Source organism: Poecilia formosa, unplaced genomic scaffold, assembly GCF_000485575.1.
Source record: "Poecilia formosa unplaced genomic scaffold, Poecilia_formosa-5.1.2 Scaffold197, whole genome shotgun sequence".
NCBI classification, from domain to species: domain Eukaryota; kingdom Metazoa; phylum Chordata; class Actinopteri; order Cyprinodontiformes; family Poeciliidae; genus Poecilia; species Poecilia formosa.
The window spans coordinates 1,143,114-1,162,491 of record NW_006800136.1 but is presented as its reverse complement, the minus strand read 5'-3'; the positions used below and the strand labels follow the sequence as shown (position 1 = coordinate 1,162,491).

Genomic DNA, 19,378 nt, shown 5'->3' with positions numbered 1-19,378 from the left:
GAGAGAGAGAGAGAGAGGGAGAGAGAGAGAGAGATATTAACATATAATTAGATAAGATGAGCATTAATTTACCTCTATGTACTGTTTTTTTTTATTTGTAATTTTTACATTCATATTTGTGGGGCTGCCAAGGGAAATCAGCAAGATGATGAATCTGATATGAATCTGATATGACACATCTTTTCCATTATGCAGAGAGATTAGTGTGCTTTGCTGTATTCATAATGTACTTTGATCTATATAAAGCAAAGGACACCATTTATTCCATACATGTAACCTGATTCTGACTAGTAGTTTTACACAAATCGCATGTTTTTGTATCATTTTTAAGAGGCCAGGATCAAAGATCCATCTTTCCCGTCTCTGTAAAACCTTCTCTGCTTGTTGCTACTGACCAGGTCGGCCACTGGCGACTTTTTGCGGTTCTGTTTCTCCACCTCCACCTGCATCTTGGCCATGGGCTTGGCCATGGCCAGGGCTAACTTCGCCTCGGCCTGCAGCTTCTTCTGCCGACTCAAAAAGTCCATGTCCTCCAGGGACTCCGAGTCGTCCTCCGTGGTGTCCCGGTCCGAGTAGGAGGAGCTCTGCTTGGACTGCGAAGGAAAGCATGCGGAAATGCCAGGAGGAAGGGAAAGCAAAAGTGAAAGAGAAGGCGAACGGAAAATGAAAGAGTGTGTGGGAAAACATGAGAGAGAGACAGAGAGAGTGAGACTACAAAGAGAAAAGCTGAAATGTACGCATTCCTGTCATCTGACTGTGTGAAAATATGAGCTTGGATATAAAAATAATTTCTCAAGCTTCATCAGTGACGTGGGGCAGACAAAAAATGAAGTGAAACCCACGTTTTACAGTCCTTTCAAGCAATTCCCTTTTCGTTTATCTGATCTAGTTAATGAGCAACAAAGAATTTCAGCAGGAGTTACCATGAAGCAACCAGAGTGCCAGTCATAGCTCTGATTCATAGTAAATATCTTACCTATTTCGCAGCTTTCATTCTCACTTGGTCTAAGTTTCTTTTCACACAATCTGGTCTTTGCTACTTTCATACTGTCAATGACATTTCAAATCAGTTTTCCTATTTTTGGACTCTGAAAAATAACACCAGAATAAAACAGTTGTGAAAGTATTGCACCTTCAACTTTTTCACAGCCATCAGTGGTGAGCACATTTTCCACTAATCCACTCTCGCACTAATAGCAGTAGTGTTTGCTTACTTTGAAAAAAAAAACCAATAAATAAATAAATTCCCCTGAATTAATTTTTCCAGGTAAATAAAGTCTGATATGTGTGTTGGCGTTTTGGTTAACGTTTATATTGACGCTCTTCTTTCAAAATGGGTGTTTGCTATTTTTCCCAATGACTTTATTTCAAACACAAGACACGAAGGAACAAAATGAAACATGAACGAGATATTAAAAGAAATTCAAAATATATATGAATTACAGAACATGTAAGTTATAATATTAAAATTAAATTGGTGCTTTGGTGTTGCAGTCTTTGAAAAGGAGATATAATTTCAACAGTTTTAGGATTTAAACTTGATTTGAAGGATGCTAGAATAGAGTCCTGATGTTAAAATCTGGAAATCAGGTTCTTGTTGCAGATGTTTGGAGGTGTGAATATGACATTTTATGTAAATTATACAAATGTTGGCAGCATAAAGTATCACTAAGATCACACTTTTCGACTAGAAACAGCCGTATTATTAGTGAATTAAATTTTTAAACGTTTTTGATGATAAAGTTTGTCACGTCCTTCCATAATATTCTTTTATAACAACAATCCCAAAACAGACACTCCTCAGTGATGCGGCGCAGCAAACAACATTGATTCTTGCGCCCAGAATGCATCGCTGCAGAACGACAGAGCAAACAGTCTTAAATCTACTGATGTCCTCCCTTCCTTCTGACCCAAACCCGGCTGTGGTCGGTTAGGCAAAATCAAAAAGTGCAGACCTCACAGGTGGAATTACAAATTTGACTCCTTTGAGGACAAATTACCGTGTTGTTGCACATGTTGGGTCACTGAGACGTGATGGGTAGCAATATGGCTGAATTTGGAGCGTTAGCATTAGCTTCAGCTAAATACCTTGTTGGTTGTAGTTTTAGTGCAACTAATGTTTATGATTAGTGGAATAATGCTAGCACAACTAACTTCTTAGAAAGGAGTGCCCACCACTGAAAACCATGTATCGTTTTTCTTTAACTTTACAACTGTGCAACACTTTTCATTCAATCTACCAAAAGACGATTTAAATACACTGACGTTTAGGGCGATAATATTACAGTATGTGAAAATGCTTAAAGGCCAGGAGGACTTTTGCGCGGCGCTGTGTGCAGCCGTGCGTACCATGGGGGACAGCGGTGTGTCCAGGCTGGTCTCAGTCTTGCTGTCGTCCGCATCGCTGTCCTTGTCGCTGCCGCTGTCATTGACAAAACAGATCTGCAGGTTCATGCCGCTCTGCAGCCTGCGGGGGGACGAAAAGAGGACAGACGGACAGAGAACGACCCGTGAAATACAAACAGTGTTTGAGGAGTTCAGCCTAGTTCTTTGCCCCAGTAATAACAACAGCATTCAGAGTGCTGAGGACATGAGAGGAAAAGACAAACAGAAGCTGCTCCTTTTGCTGGACCAATAGTGCAGACTGGTTACAATTAAACAGGGCTTGTGTTTTTAATCATCCCTCTTGTTGTCTCCAATGCAGATCGATTCAGGAGGCCCCCAGTAGGTCCGATACAATCCGCTCAGATCCAGAGGCGAGGCGGTGTCGGTGGGGAGGTGGCGTTTGTGTCGCGGAAGGGCAGGATATCATTAGGGCGCAGATCCGACCCACTGCTGATCAATAATCTGCTTATTCATTGCAGTAATTACAAGCAGGGGCCGATTGATTACGGCAAAGATCCATGCAGGTCCGCTTAAAACAGGACCCGAGTGGCTGACTGTTGTTTCAGAGGACAGCTTCAATTACCTAGACATATTTCTGGGCTCGAATATTTTTGTTATTTCTTCAAAGGCCAGACTAATGTGTCATTTACAGTATGGTCATGAGTTTCCTGTTTTTCGTCAACGCTAACAAACAGTTGCGAGAAATCCACATGATTCAAAGAGCAAGAAAAAAGCCGTGCACAGGAGTGTTTACTGGAGACTGGATTCCAGTAAGGCTCGGTGTCAGAGGTGGCAGCGCTGTGTGTGTGTGTGTGTGTGTGTGCATGTAGGTGTGTTCAAGGAAGTGAGAACCACAAAGGCCGATCAGACTTACTCACGCTGACACGCTCTGCTTTATGTCAGCTCACTGATCTGTGACGACAAATCTGAACTTTTAGAGTCAACCTTTCCTGATTGATTCTGCTCCTGAAAGTCACGACTGCCAAACCAGAGCCAGTAATTTCTTAAAAAAACAATAAAAAAACAAACAAACAAAAAAAAAAACACAGTGGTTTCCAATAATTAATCGCACGGCTGCTGAGCAGAGTAAAACCTCTAAGGCCTCACCGTGAGGACAGGCTGGGTTTGCCGCTCTTGCTGCAGCTCGTGTAGATGCCCGGGCCATCGTCGAAGAAACTGCCCAGGGCCAACTTCTGCCTGATTGACTCCCTCTCATTCTTCTGGGCCTGCAAGAAGACAAAATGCATAATTTAAGGTCATCGATCTGACAAATGGTAAGAGCAGAAACTTCAAAAAGAGACAGAGTTCAGGAATCATCCTCAGTACTTTAAAATCTGTTCCAGCTGCATGCACACACTGTTATCCTAAGTTCTTCCTTCCAGAACAAATCACTTCTGTCAGCACATTAATCAAAGCAGACTTGTCTTAATTTGCAGTAAGGGGTCCAATGTCAAAGTGATACAAAGTGTGGAGTCAGCTGAAGAAATGAAAAAAACGGGGAATGTGTATTTTATTCCTCCAGTTGGCCACCAGGTGGGGCTGTTGTTTTACTAAACTGCGATGAAAAAACGAGCTTCCCACATGATTAGATCCACATATGACAGAGCAAAAGCATTTCATGTCTTCATTAAAGCCGCAAAAATCCCAGAACTTCAAAATAATTAACACGAACTTTGCTGTCTTGTCAAAAACAATCTTGAGTCCTCATCATTAATCTTCCACATGGCCAGAAAGGCCGAGGTTTTGTGTTTAGCGTCATGATTCTTTAGTCTTAAACAGATGGAAGAAGAGCATAAGTAAGCAAGCTGGCATTAAGGTTGAGCAAATAAACAAACTCCTGTTTCAAGCAAACTTGAAATAAATATCTACCTGATGTGACAGAAAAACTGCAGCAAAGGAATGAGAGTAACATGGACTTAATGTACAATCAGGTTGTTTACCTTCATGGGTTTGTCAATCTTTTTTATTTTCTGGTTCTGTTTATTAAGGTGCACATTATGCACCCTTAAATGTTGGCATTGAAAGTCGATGTACATTTCTCTGTTTTTTTATTTTAGTTGATCTAAAGCCAAGATGGCGCTGCATTGCACAACCGGCCGTCTGTCCCGCCTGCTTGGATTATTATTTGCTGCTGCCAAGATGTGTCCGCTCTGCTGAAGTGTGTGTGTGTGTGTGTGTGTGTGTGTGTGTGAGCGGACCGGATCATTCAGCAAACTCTACACGAAACGAACGTGAAGCCCACGCTGAACGTGTACGACGATGTTTGCACTTTTAAAATGAAGAAGCTTCTCCAGAACAAACCACTAACACTGGTTGGTCTCAAGTCTTTCTAGTGAGATGTAACAGGAAGTGACACAAGTTTTGTATGGAGCACATGGCAACACAGTGCTGACCCTACCCCACCTGTTGCTGAGCACACTGCCAGTTGGATAGTAGAAAGAAAGCTCCTCTCTTTCAGCCCTTATTTACCAAACACAAAGCAGCAGGTGCGTAGTTATGGTGTGAAAACTTAAGGAGAATGTAAACCGTTTTTGAAAAGCTGTGAGCGGCGCGTCTGCTTGAGAATCTCAAACCAACCAACGCCTCACCCAGGACTTGTGTTTGTCTGATATGCTGTCACCATAGTGACACAGATTACGAGCCGTTCCTTATATCTTTTCCTCACCTTCCAGTTCTTTATGATTCAATCACATCTGTTGTCTCAGCAACTGACTCATCATCACGCCCAGTTTCCCCCCTCACTCCACCAGCCTCCGGCCGCATCAGACCGTCATCCTGCTCGTTGCTCATCAAGTGGTTTATCACACCTTTTTCCTTTCTCCCGCTCCATCCCTCAGCTCCTTCCTTCCCTCCATCCTCTCCGCCCTCATTGTTTATACCTCTCCTGACAAATGAACGCAGGCGTTGTCAGACGGTTCTATCTCCAAGGACAAAATTACCATAATCCCACTCCACACGAGAGTCGAAAACACACTCTCGGCACATACACAGCGCTGGATCGAAGAGAGGACCTGACTGCTGCTGCTCCTTTGTGTTTCCGTATAAAAGATTGCCTGGCTAATGAAGACGAACATCCTCGAAGGTTACCAGTGGTTTGCCTCAGAGGCCCAACAAAGGCCTGCGTGGTAAAGCGGAGGTCAAACACTCTTCTCTACACAGGAATAACTCAAACCGACAACTGGAAAACCAACAGTGTCTGTGCTGGACAGCGGCTTCGAGCAAAGCTGAAACCTGGAAGAGAAACATTGGCTCAGTCTTCCTTGGTTTTCCGTTACGTTCATAATTGAGGGTAGAGAAAAGACTAAAATGAAGCCTGGCTTATGTAAAACCTTACAAACAACTCTTTACACTGAGAGGTTTGGCATGAAATGAAAAAAATGTAGATCCTTCACTGTCACATGATCAATCCCACTCCCATCCCCTTCAGAAACACAAATAGCAACAAATACATTTTAAATAATGTTCTCCAGGTTTGACTTTGGGTTTAAATGAAAAGAGCCAGAAAGAATTTAACACTTTTCATTAAAAAAAAAAAAAAAGATTTGCAGTTGCTTGGGAAATTCCTGGGATCCATTATATTTACATTTTCAAGATGCATGCGGTGGGAGACGAGAATCCTGGAAAGAATGAGTGACAACCCCAAACGCCTCCCTCAGCCTCCCGGCCTCCGGCACCACAGCCATCCAAATTAGATCAGGAGGAACAAAAGTGGGCTAATTTGTGTTTTTCCTCAAGTTCACGAAGCAATTTCCTCTGCTGACAAAGCCCCGTTGACAAAGACAGTTCCCCCTCCCCTCCAACATCCAGCCACAGGCCTGGAGGTTGATCCAGGCTTGGCGCTGGATGACACGGTGCTCGATTTAAGTTCCGTCGAATCTTCTCTCAAAATCTGTATTGAAAATGTGGGATGAATTGAAACATCTGTGCCCTTCCCCAAAAAAGAAGAGCAGCCTCCTTCAGCGCACAAAAACTACTAGATTTACAGTCCTTGATCATCAGGTTACTAACTCAGGTTAATTGCATCTGGATATATAAAAATTTCTCACTCTTGCATTTTTTTTCTTACAATTTCCAAATTCTTCCTTGACACATTTTCATTTGACTTCTTTTTATATTTTTCATAACATTCCTTGCAAAATACTCTTCCTGTTTGCTGCACAATTGGGGCTTTCAGCAGCTGAGATCTAACTCCTAGGCTCAGGACAGGAGCCCACTGTTAACACACAATCACACACACACACACACGCACACACACGCACACAGCACATACACCAGGTTATTTAAGCTCACAAATGGCTTTTAAAGTGTAAAAAGAAGCGCAATGTTCTATGCTTTGACAGAGTGTACTTGGAGCTCATAAGACCTTTCCTATAATGTATTAGTTTTCCAAAAAGTTGTACAAAAACCTGTGGTGCTTTTAGTCAAAACTTGTCAACCATTTAAAAAGGCAAATATAAAACCAAACAGCATTGGAGACTTGCTAGACACAGACAAAAATGAGGCTTCAGGTAATTTTACACCAGCAGAACGTCATCAAAAGAGAAATACGACGGGGAATATTCAACATCTGTTAAAGATTCAATGAGACCCAAACTGTAGCAAGCGCAAGTAAACATTTTTACTTTAATCACGTTAGGTGGCCATGTTGGATTTGAAATCAAGAAGCACAAACAAAATGCTTGACTTGGAATGTCGACATCAAGGGCTCCTTCTGTTTATTTTGCATAAAATGTAAGAGAAAAAATTGCAGCACCAGGGCATTTTGATTTTCTTTTTTGGTCTTTATCAGTAAAAGAGACAAAAAGTACAAGTCTTGTTGAATTAATATTTATAAAAATGCCTGTAATATGGTAATATGGTGCTATTTCATAGCCTTAGTTTTTACTGAAATGGTATTTTTTTCCAAAAAGTTTGAGAATCAGTGATTGACAGAATCCACCTTGCCGAATGTTCGCCTTGCCGAATGCTTTTATTTGGAGTTGCAAATAAAAGCAGTCGTAGAAACGCCTTGCTCACATGTTTCTCCAGCTGGAACAGAAAGATGTTGCAGAGATCTCAGCGTTACAGATTGGAGGTCACGATCTCTTTAGTTTGAGTCCTTTGACTGTGTGGGAACATTCTGGAAGTTCTACAGATGTTTCCAAGGGGCTGAATTTGAAGAAATACGCCTTCATGGAAATATCATCCGAGGCCACAAGAAAAGAAAATCTCACCATCTGTGAGATGCTTAGGAATGCTGGTAAAGACAGGAGGAGCCTGCAGCAGGTGTGGTTCGGTTCAGCCTTGAACACATTCAAGGTGTCAACACAAACATTTCAAAACAGCAAACTGTGAAAAACTTAATGAATAATTCAACTAGTTTTCTCCCTTACAGTATTTCTTTTTTAAAAGGGTAATTACAGAACGGTATTCATAAAACAATACACACTTAAAGTGGAGACGCCAGCACTTCTGTTCAGCCTATCTGTGTGTGTGTGTGTGTGTGTGTGTGTGTGTGTGTGTGTGTGTGTGTGTGCGCGTGTGTGTGTGTGTGTCTGTGTGTGTGTGTGTGTCTCCCTCCTCTTGTTATCTGAGACCTGTCTTTCTAGGCTGCACAGCATTCCATCCCAGATAAGGGACCCAACCTTTGGCCCCCTCTTCCAGTTCAGCTGCAGGTCAGTGCAAGGCTGCTCCTGTCACTCAGCTCGGAAAAGAACAACTCCCTGAATGGTGGCGGAGGCGACCGGGGGGCACCGGGGGTAGGGATGCTAGCAGAAAAGAAGCTTGAATCGGGTCTAGCCATGACAATGGGTCTGTGAGTCACATGTGGGGTTTCTGTCCATGAGGCAGTTCAGACTGAGCAAAGGAATGCTGGTTTGTTTCTCCAAAGAAAAGGGGAGATTAAGGAATAAAAGCCCGGTTACTCACAGGGTTGTGTCATACTGCTGGACCAAATATGCAAACTCTTTGATGCCCATATTTTAGTCTTGGCTGCACTACTCCTGATATGTTTTCAGAATTTTGTCAAATATTCTGTGACTGCCAGGTGAGTCTATCTCCAGTCTGCAACGGTCAGAGTTCAGCATGCTCCTGATCCGACATGTCATCAAGTTCTTGTGCTAATCTATAAGATTCCAACCAAAAACATTTCACTGTGCCAGTAGGTGGTGATAGTGACGTCAACAACAACAACAACAACAACAACAACAACGTCCAAAACAAAGCGATCTCGAGGATGTTTTTGAGCCTGACTTATGCTTCCCATTTTGCTTTCAACCACAAACTTTTTCAGCTTGCAATCAGAGTCGGGACAAAGCCAAATACGAAGGAAAAAAAAATGTGTGAAGGTGACCTCTGCATCACTATTTCTAAAAATCTTTGTATAAACAGTAAACACTCGTAGGGAACAAAGCGAGGATTTATAAAGCTCAGTTTTTCCCCATCAAAAGCAGCAGGCATGTGGGCAAGACGCACAAGCACAGCAGGAAATCTCCATTTTTGTAAAACACAAAACACAACAAACCATTAAAGCATTCACTTTGAAGCTTTCCTTGGTAGTTCAGCTTAGCGTAAAAAAAACCTGACAACCATAGCTACTGTCTGAAGTTTGCAGCTTAATAATTACAAGTAAACTATGTTCTCTAGATGACACAGATATTCCACCAGGTTTTAGAAACCTGTGCTTAAAGAACAACAATGCTTTCCCTGTGGTTCAAAGTCCTTTTTAGGACGAGATGAAATAAAACAAATTAGCTCATATTACTCATTCTTGTTTTAAAACTTCCTGCCAATTCAATAAAAATGTCCCTTTTTACTCAAGATTATGTCACTACGAGAATCTAAAACTTGCATAATGCAGTGGGAGTAAATAGAAATGCTCAAGTTTCTCTTAGCTGGAAGCAAAACATTTTTGACGGCTTGCAATCAATGTGAGGTTGTTAGTGCGATATAATAATTTGATCCAATTGGATCAAATTATTATATTAAGCTACGGTCCTGATTTGGGACTTTTTCGACTGATGTTGATCAATATCCCACAGGAGACCTGAACTCCTGATTTTCTGTTCAGCCGCTACAGCAACATTCAATGTTAGTTAACTAGCATATAGCCAATTAGCACACCAATAAACAAAGTAATGCTCTGGCTACGTTCAAACCATGCTGCCATACTGCTTTGTCATTAGTATTTAATGTTAAAGGAATAAAATAAGTGAAATTCACAAACATTACTGAAGCAGAAGGAGATTTGGGAAACCATCTGTTTCTTTAAATGAGATTCCAGAAACATCCAGTGATGATGTTAATGTTTTATTGTGTGATGTAAATGTGTCTTCAAAGTTATACTAAGACCAAACACAATTCTTCTAAATAAAATAAAAACTAAGTTTCTAGGAGTAGCTTCTAGAAATGTCAAGAATGTTGTTTGAAAATGGTTCATTCCTGTTAAATAAATCCTAAACCTTTCAGTTATTGATGAACATCTGATTCACTGAACACGAAACAAAGCAAACCCGTCCCTTTACCTCTTTGTAGTCGTCACTGAGGTAGATGACAGACGCCTGACTGATGACATCGTCTCCACCGTCCATTTTATCCAGCGCCTTCCTCACCTCATCCCTTCTTCACTTCCTTCTCTTGCGCTTCCCTCCCCAAACACAGGCTGGATTTCTTCAGACCGGCTCCAGATTTTCAGCCCAGTAGGAGTGCTACCAGAATCCCACAAGATTCAAAACCGAAGCCAGAAACTTTTCTCCTGTCCCCAATGCCTTCTCCTCTGACATGCTGTTCCTCTTTTCTCTCCACTCAACCTTTTCCCGCAGGACCGGGAAGGCGAAGGTAAGGCCCCGCTGGACCCTCCCTACCTTCCACCCTCTGCTCGGGGTCTGGCCTCTCACAGTCCAGGGACAGACAGAGAGGAGGAGAAACTCACACACTGGTGGGTTTTTCTCTCTCTCTCTCTCTGACGGGGGGACAGCAGCTGGAGAAAGAGACACTTGCACGATGGGCTCTAGATAGCAACTGCGTGTTTTTTTTAAGTGCATGCCGGTGTCTCCTGTAAACCTCTCTGAACCTCTTGCTATTTGAGCCAACCCGCACTCCTAAGACTTGTGTCCGTAAGAGCAAGCAAGCCTCCATGTCTGAGGCAAAATGAACGCAAAATTGTGTGAACATGCAACAGAGAGGATAGTGTGCTCCCTTTCTGCCAAGGTAAAAATAGAGCCTCGTCTGGACTCCAAAGCCAACAGCCCCACAGCTCCGGCCAGCTAAATAAACCCTGACTGAGCACAATGGACCATTAGTCTGGCACACACACACACACACATACACACTCTTTCTCTTTCTCTCTCACACACAAGGGGATTGCTTGTGCTCTGTATCAGAGATGTATTCCCAGTCTGAGCTCTCCATGGTGTGTGCTGACCTCATCTTTGTAAAAAAATGTGAGCGACCTGTGACTCACGTATTCACCGCAGCCGGCCAGACGGAAAACGATAACATATGGCTGCAGATTCAGAAATCACGCTGTGTCAACAGGTTACACTGACAAAAACCCCCCCAAAAAAACTAAACATGGGAGGCAGGATAAGGAAGCGGGAAACTATAATCAAGGGGAAGTAAAAGTAAGAGGAGTAATCCACATGCAGCTAAACAGGGTATGTAAATGTTTAAAGTGTCGTAATTAGGCTGAGAATTAGCTCTGTTCTGCAATTTAATTACTTTTATTATGTGGGATTGTAAAATTTATTTTTAAACAGCAGCTTACAAACCTTTTTGTTAACCAATAAACTTAATCAATCCTAACAGAGTCGCCTGTACTGACTGGAAATGCATCCAGAGAGTTGACCGATTTTCTCTTTATCACTTTTGATCAGTAATAGGGAATTCAAATCCTGAAAAGTCGTATTCTTTTCTGTCCACTGAATGCATCAAAACTCACACCAGATCTCAAACCGGCTGCAGACCAGAAAACTTTCAGCTCGTCTTGCTCTGACTATTGATGTGCCTGTGGCAAACTAAAAAAAAAAAAAAAAAAAATCAGGTATGGAAAAAGAAATGTCAGTCTCAGAACCTTAATTCCTCCAGGTTCTGGAGATTTTATGTTTTTAACTTAATTAGAAAGAGGTAAACTGACATGAAGCCAAGTTCATCAGATAAAAGGAAGGCGGACCTTTCAACCTGTGTCTGTTATGAATCATCCTGGTTTGCAAATGTTAGCAGAGTTAAGGTAGGAGTTTACAATCTGAAGGGAAAACATCTGCAGTATCCAGATGCAAAAGACGGTAAAATTTCAGCTCTAAATTATTCTACCTTTGTTTTAAAATAGCAGTAAAAGCCTGGCTTCCTGGATTCACTCTGTCTGAATTAAAGAGTGACGACACTGCTGGTTATGATATAGCTACTTCATAACAACTTACTGCTGCAGGGCTAGAAAATAATATTTTGAATGCTTTTATTTACAGATCGTGTGATATCAAGAGTTTGCTAGAATTGGTATCAGAAGGACAGACTTTAAAAAAAATCAAGAGATTGAAAATGGTTCAGAAAACTCACATCAGTGCTTCTCCATTCCAGTCAGTCGACTCAAACAAAAGGCACAAAGTAACCGAGTTTAATCACATTTTCCACATCCAACTGCTACGCTTTCATTCACACTGAATCATACAAAAAAGTAGCGTCTCTCATGGGTCTCTCATAGAGATCTTGGATAAGAAATGAACCAGAGAGAAAAGAAAAAAAAGTGGGGCAAAAGGAGGGATGATAAGACAGAGAAAAGAACGAAAAAAGCTGCCACTGAAATAGACAAACATGACTGACTTTGGTAGTTTTCTTTCTGAGACGGAATGGATGACTAATATTTGAGAAAGGGGGACTCAAAACATAACAAACCCGGGGAAGAATTTGCCTGGAAATGTTGAGAAAAAAAATCAAATAACAAAAACGTGAGTTTAAGTGACAAACAAACAAACAAAAAAATTGAATTGATGTAATTAAATGCTGACTTCCTGGGATAAAAGGTAGAATCTGGTTCAAAGTCTCCCTGCTGTCTGAATTTACCCCAGAAAACTGACGATCCAGACGACACACAAACACACACACCCATGAAATCAGTGTTTTCTGCGAGCGGGGGTTGCCTGGGTGGGGCAGAATCATCCCCACCCGATGTTCTGCTTCATTACTGAGGCTGACTTCATGGTGAAGATGAAGTCACCACTGATACAAAGGAGGCTGGAAAGGAAGAAGTTCTCCACGTACACGCGTCAGCGGGGCGTGACGGGAATCTTCAAGCAGATACCGACTGGAAGCGAGCCTCAACAGGACCGCAGGTCGAGGCCGCTTTTCCGTGATGGCCTGACTGCTGGGTCAGCTGAGAGAGAGGGAGAATCAAAGTAAGTTCGCGCACAGAACGGCTTATTGTTCCAAGTGAACAGAGGGCGACTGTGGGAGACGGTTCCTGGCACCTCCTGTAAGCCTCCGATCCAAGGCTGGTGGCGTTATTAGTGTGTCTTTGTGTTCGTCTGCAGCTATATTTGTGAGAACGAGCTTCGCTTCCAGAATGAGGATATTTTGGTTTTCACTTCCGACACATTTTCTAAGGCATAGCTGAAGGTTAGCTGTACCCATGTGAGGATACAAGTCACATCAGACCAGACCCGTCCCTCTGTTTTTGCATGCAGGCTGCTAGCTGTCGGCTCTCTGCTTCTGAGTGCCTGTATGCCTGACTCAGACATGCGAAAGGAAAAGCAGAGACTCTTGAATGCTTCTTCTTCGTTCAGCAGGAGAAGGGGGAGAGCTGGCGCTGCTGTCCAAGTAGTCTGGCGAGAGTTTCTCCATGGTGATGCTTCGTGTTTCAAACAAATTGGGCTGTGAAAGGAGCATAGGGTGGCCCGTCGGGAAGGCCTGTGGCTCACACAGAGGCCCGCGTTTGAAGGGGACTCCTGCAAATTATGTAATATTAGCCCAGAGAAGAAATGTTGAATGGTAAAACAATGACCTTCATCCCACTGCACTAAAATAAGAAACAGCTATGGACAAAAGCAATGCTTTCCAGTCTTGACTATGTAAACAGTGGCAGTGGCTGAAGAGTGAAATATAAAAAGTGTAAAGAAATGTGAGCATTTACTGTTTGAATTTGTTGAGTTTAGGAGAATTTCTAATGCCAGTGAAAAAATGAACAGAACTATATCAAATATTTCAGGTTAGATTCATGCGGACAGAATCCACCTCTTGAGAAGCAGCTTGGTCTCATAAATAGACTTTTCTTTGCTTTGCTGCAGACAACGTCTACAGGCGCTGCCATGTTGAAATTCTGACTTTTTAACTGGAACGTTGTTACCTTGAGTCTGATGTCAAATCCATGTTTCTAATTATGACTTCCCAGGTAAATGAAATGCAGCATCAGCTGATTGAAGAAAGACTAATCTGGACCCTAAATCACAGGCTGGCATGGAGTCAAAAGGCAATACTCTTACTAAGGTGAAACGGCTTGAAAAATAACATGCAGTTTGTTGGTGAGGATGTCAATTCNCACCAGGGCATTTTGATTTTCTTTTTTGGCCTTTATCAGTAAAAGAGACAAAAAGTACAAGTCTTGTTGAATTAATATTTATAAAAATGCCTGTAATATGGTAATATGGTGCTATTTCATAGCCTTAGTTTTTACTGAAATGGTATTTTTTTCCAAAAAGTTTGAGAATCAGTGATTGACAGAATCCACCTTGCCGAATGTTCGCCTTGCCGAATGCTTTTATTTGGAGTTGCAAATAAAAGCAGTCGTAGAAACGCCTTGCTCACATGTTTCTCCAGCTGGAACAGAAAGATGTTGCAGAGATCTCAGCGTTACAGATTGGAGGTCACGATCTCTTTAGTTTGAGTCCTTTGACTGTTTGGGAACATTCTGGAAGTCCTACAGATGTTTTCAAGGGGCTGAATTTGAAGAAATACGCCTTCATGGAAATATCATCCGAGGCCACGAGAAAAGAAAATCTCACCATCTGTGAGATGCTTAGGAATGCTGGTAAAGACAGGAGGAGCCTGCAGCAGGTGTGGTTCGGTTCAGCCTTGAACACATTCAAGGTGTCAACACAAACATTTCAAAACAGCAAACTGTGAAAAACTTAATGAATAATTCAACTAGTTTTCTCCCTTACAGTATTTCTTTTTTAAAAGGGTAATTACAGAACGGTATTCATAAAACAATACACACTTAAAGTGGAGACGCCAGCACTTCTGTTCAGCCTATCTCTGTGTGTGTGTGTGTGTGTGTGTGTGTGTGTGTGTGTGTGTGTGTGTGTCTCCCTCCTCTTGTTATCTGAGACCTGTCTTTCTAGGCTGCACAGCATTCCATCCCAGATAAGGGACCCAACCTTTGGCCCCCTCTTCCAGTTCAGCTGCAGGTCAGTGCAAGACTGCTCCTGTCACTCAGCTCGGAAAAGAACAACTCCCTGAATGGTGGCGGAGGCGACCGGGGGGCACCGGGGGTAGGGATGCTAGCAGAAAAGAAGCTTGAATCGGGTCTAGCCATGACAATGGGTCTGTGAGTCACATGTGGGGTTTCTGTCCATGAGGCGGTTCAGACTGAGCAAAGGAATGCTGGTTTGTTTCTCCAAAGAAAAGGGGAGATTAAGGAATAAAAGCCCGGTTACTCACAGGGTTGTGTCATACTGCTGGACCAAATATGCAAACTCTTTGATGCCCATATTTTAGTCTTGGCTGCACTACTCCTGATATGTTTTCAGAATTTTGTCAAATATTCTGTGACTGCCAGGTGAGTCTATCTCCAGTCTGCAACGGTCAGAGTTCAGCATGCTTCTGATCCGACATGTCATCAAGTTCTTGTGCTAATCTATAAGATTCCAACCAAAAACATTTCACTGTGCCAGTAGGTGGTGATAGTGACGTCAACAACAACAACAACAACAACAACAACAACGTCCAAAACAAAGCGATCTCGAGGATGTTTTTGAGCCTGACTTATGCTTCCCATTTTGCTTTCAACCACAAACTTTTTCAGCTTGCAATCAGAGTCGGGACAAAGCCAAATACGAAGGAAAAAAAAATGTGTGAAGGTGACCTCTGCATCACTATTTCTAAAAATCTTTGTATAAACAGTAAACACTCGTAGGGAACAAAGCGAGGATTTATAAAGCTCAGTTTTTCCCCATCAAAAGCAGCAGGCATGTGGGCAAGACGCACAAGCACAGCAGGAAATCTCCATTTTTGTAAAACACAAAACACAACAAACCATTAAAGCATTCACTTTGAAGCTTTCCTTGGTAGTTCAGCTTAGCGTAAAAAAAACCTGACAACCATAGCTACTGTCTGAAGTTTGCAGCTTAATAATTACAAGTAAACTATGTTCTCTAGATGACACAGATATTCCACCAAGTTTTAGAAACCTGTGCTTAAAGAACAACAATGCTTTCCCTGTGGTTCAAAGTCCTTTTTAGGACGAGATGAAATAAAACAAATTAGCTCATATTACTCATTCTTGTTTTAAAACTTCCTGTCAATTCAATAAAAATGTCCCTTTTTACTCAAGATTATGTCACTACGAGAATCTAAAACTTGCATAATGCAGTGGGAGTAAATAGAAATGCTCAAGTTTCTCTTAGCTGGAAGCAAAACATTTTTGACGGCTTGCAATCAATGTGAGGTTGTTAGTGCGATATAATAATTTGATCCAATTGGATCAAATTATTATATTAAGCTACGGTCCTGATTTGGGACTTTTTCGACTGATGTTGATCAATATCCCACAGGAGACCTGAACTCCTGATTTTCTGTTCAGCCGCTACAGCAACATTCAATGTTAGTTAACTAGCATATAGCCAATTAGCACACCAATAAACAAAGTAATGCTCTGGCTACGTTCAAACCATGCTGCCATACTGCTTTGTCATTAGTATTTAATGTTAAAGGAATAAAATAAGTGAAATTCACAAACATTACTGAAGCAGAAGGAGATTTGGGAAACCATCTGTTTCTTTAAATGAGATTCCAGAAACATCCAGTGATGATGTTAATGTTTTATTGTGTGATGTAAATGTGTCTTCAAAGTTATACTAAGACCAAACACAATTCTTCTAAATAAAATAAAAACTAAGTTTCTAGGAGTAGCTTCTAGAAATGTCAAGAATGTTGTTTGAAAATGGTTCATTCCTGTTAAATAAATCCTAAACCTTTCAGTTATTGATGAACATCTGATTCACTGAACACGAAACAAAGCAAACCCGTCCCTTTACCTCTTTGTAGTCGTCACTGAGGTAGATGACAGACGCCTGACTGATGACATCGTCTCCACCGTCCATTTTATCCAGCGCCTTCCTCACCTCATCCCTTCTTCACTTCCTTCTCTTGCGCTTCCCTCCCCAAACACAGGCTGGATTTCTTCAGACCGGCTCCAGATTTTCAGCCCAGTAGGAGTGCTACCAGAATCCCACAAGATTCAAAACCGAAGCCAGAAACTTTTCTCCTGTCCCCAATGCCTTCTCCTCTGACATGCTGTTCCTCTTTTCTCTCCACTCAACCTTTTCCCGCAGGACCGGGAAGGCGAAGGTAAGGCCCCGCTGGACCCTCCCTACCTTCCACCCTCTGCTCGGGGTCTGGCCTCTCACAGTCCAGGGACAGACAGAGAGGAGGAGAAACTCACACACTGGTGGGTTTTTCTCTCTCTCTCTCTCTGACGGGGGGACAGCAGCTGGAGAAAGAGACACTTGCACGATGGGCTCTAGATAGCAACTGCGTGTTTTTTTTAAGTGCATGCCGGTGTCTCCTGTAAACCTCTCTGAACCTCTTGCTATTTGAGCCAACCCGCACTCCTAAGACTTGTGTCCGTAAGAGCAAGCAAGCCTCCATGTCTGAGGCAAAATGAACGCAAAATTGTGTGAACATGCAACAGAGAGGATAGTGTGCTCCCTTTCTGCCAAGGTAAAAATAGAGCCTCGTCTGGACTCCAAAGCCAACAGCCCCACAGCTCCGGCCAGCTAAATAAACCCTGACTGAGCACAATGGACCATTAGTCTGGCACACACACACACACACATACACACTCTTTCTCTTTCTCTCTCACACACAAGGGGATTGCTTGTGCTCTGTATCAGAGATGTATTCCCAGTCTGAGCTCTCCATGGTGTGTGCTGACCTCATCTTTGTAAAAAAATGTGAGCGACCTGTGACTCACGTATTCACCGCAGCCGGCCAGACGGAAAACGATAACATATGGCTGCAGATTCAGAAATCACGCTGTGTCAACAGGTTACACTGACAAAAACCCCCCCAAAAAAACTAAACATGGGAGGCAGGATAAGGAAGCGGGAAACTATAATCAAGGGGAAGTAAAAGTAAGAGGAGTAATCCACATGCAGCTAAACAGGGTATGTAAATGTTTAAAGTGTCGTAATTAGGCTGAGAATTAGCTCTGTTCTGCAATTTAATTACTTTTATTATGTGGGATTGTAAAATTTATTTTTAAACAGCAGCTTACAAACCTTTTTGTTAACCAATAAACTTAATCAATCCTAACAGAGTCGCCTGTACTGACTGGAAATGCATCCAGAGAGTTGACCGATTTTCTCTTTATCACTTTTGATCAGTAATAGGGAATTCAAATCCTGAAAAGTCGTATTCTTTTCTGTCCACTGAATGCATCAAAACTCACACCAGATCTCAAACCGGCTGCAGACCAGAAAACTTTCAGCTCGTCTTGCTCTGACTATTGATGTGCCTGTGGCAAACTAAAAAAAAAAAAAAAAAAAATCAGGTATGGAAAAAGAAATGTCAGTCTCAGAACCTTAATTCCTCCAGGTTCTGGAGATTTTATGTTTTTAACTTAATTAGAAAGAGGTAAACTGACATGAAGCCAAGTTCATCAGATAAAAGGAAGGCGGACCTTTCAACCTGTGTCTGTTATGAATCATCCTGGTTTGCAAATGTTAGCAGAGTTAAGGTAGGAGTTTACAATCTGAAGGGAAAACATCTGCAGTATCCAGATGCAAAAGACGGTAAAATTTCAGCTCTAAATTATTCTCTTTGTTTTAAAATAGCAGTAAAAGCGTGGCTTCCTGGAATCGCTCTGTCTGAATTATAGAGTGACGACACTGCTGGTTATGATATGGCTACTTCATAACAACTTACTGCTGCAGGGCTAGAAAATAATATTTTGAATGCTTTTATTTACGGATCGTGTGATATCAAGAGTTTGCTAGAATTGGTATCAGAAGGACAGACTTTAAAAAAAAAATCAAGAGATTGGAAATGGTTCAGAAAACTCACATCAGTGCTTCTCCATTCCAGTCAGTCGGCTCAAACAAAAGGCACAAAGTAACCGAGTTTAATCACATTTTCCACATCCAACTGCTACGCTTTCATTCATACTGAATCATACAAAAAAGTAGCGTCTCTCATGGGTCTCTCATAGAGATCTTGGATAAGAAATGAACCAGAGAGAAAAGAAAAAAAAGTGGGGCAAAAGGAGGGATGATAAGACAGAGAAAAGAACGAAAAAAGCTGCCACTGAAATAGACAAACATGACTGACTTTGGTAGTTTTCTTTCCGAGACGGAATGGATGACTAATATTTGAGAAAGGGGGACTCAAAACATAACAAACCCGGGGAAGAATTTGCCTGGAAATGTTGAGAAAAAAAATCAAATAACAAAAACGTGAGTTTAAGTGACAAACAAACAAACAAAAAAATTGAATTGATGTAATTAAATGCTGACTTCCTGGGATAAAAGGTAGAATCTGGTTCAAAGTCTCCCTGCTGTCTGAATTTACCCCAGAAAACTGACGATCCAGACGACACACAAACACACACACCCATGAAATCAGTGTTTTCTGTGAGCGGGGGTTGCCTGGGTGGGGCAGAATCATCCCCACCCGATGTTCTGCTTCATTACTGAGGCTGACTTCATGGTGAAGATGAAGTCACCACTGATACAAAGGAGGCTGGAAAGGAAGAAGTTCTCCACGTACACGCGTCAGCGGGGCGTGACGGGAATCTTCAAGCAGATAC

The 19,378-nt window shown here is 42.0% G+C and overlaps 1 protein-coding gene across 2 annotated transcripts in view; it reads right to left on the bottom strand.

Moving 5' to 3' along the window:
• Positions 1 to 93: 93 nt before the first annotated feature.
• The window catches only part of LOC103148081 (schwannomin-interacting protein 1-like), a 265,763-nt gene continuing 246,478 nt past the window's right edge, over positions 94 to 19,378 (bottom strand). For both annotated transcript variants that reach the window (XM_007566705.2, XM_007566706.2), the window contains exons 10-12: positions 3,493 to 3,611; positions 2,350 to 2,467; positions 94 to 593 (exon numbers count right to left, since the gene is read on the bottom strand). In XM_007566705.2, coding sequence (XP_007566767.2) covers positions 327 to 593; positions 2,350 to 2,467; positions 3,493 to 3,611 — 504 coding nt within the window. In that variant the 3' untranslated portion in view covers positions 94 to 326. The remainder of the gene's footprint in view (positions 594 to 2,349; positions 2,468 to 3,492; positions 3,612 to 19,378) is intronic.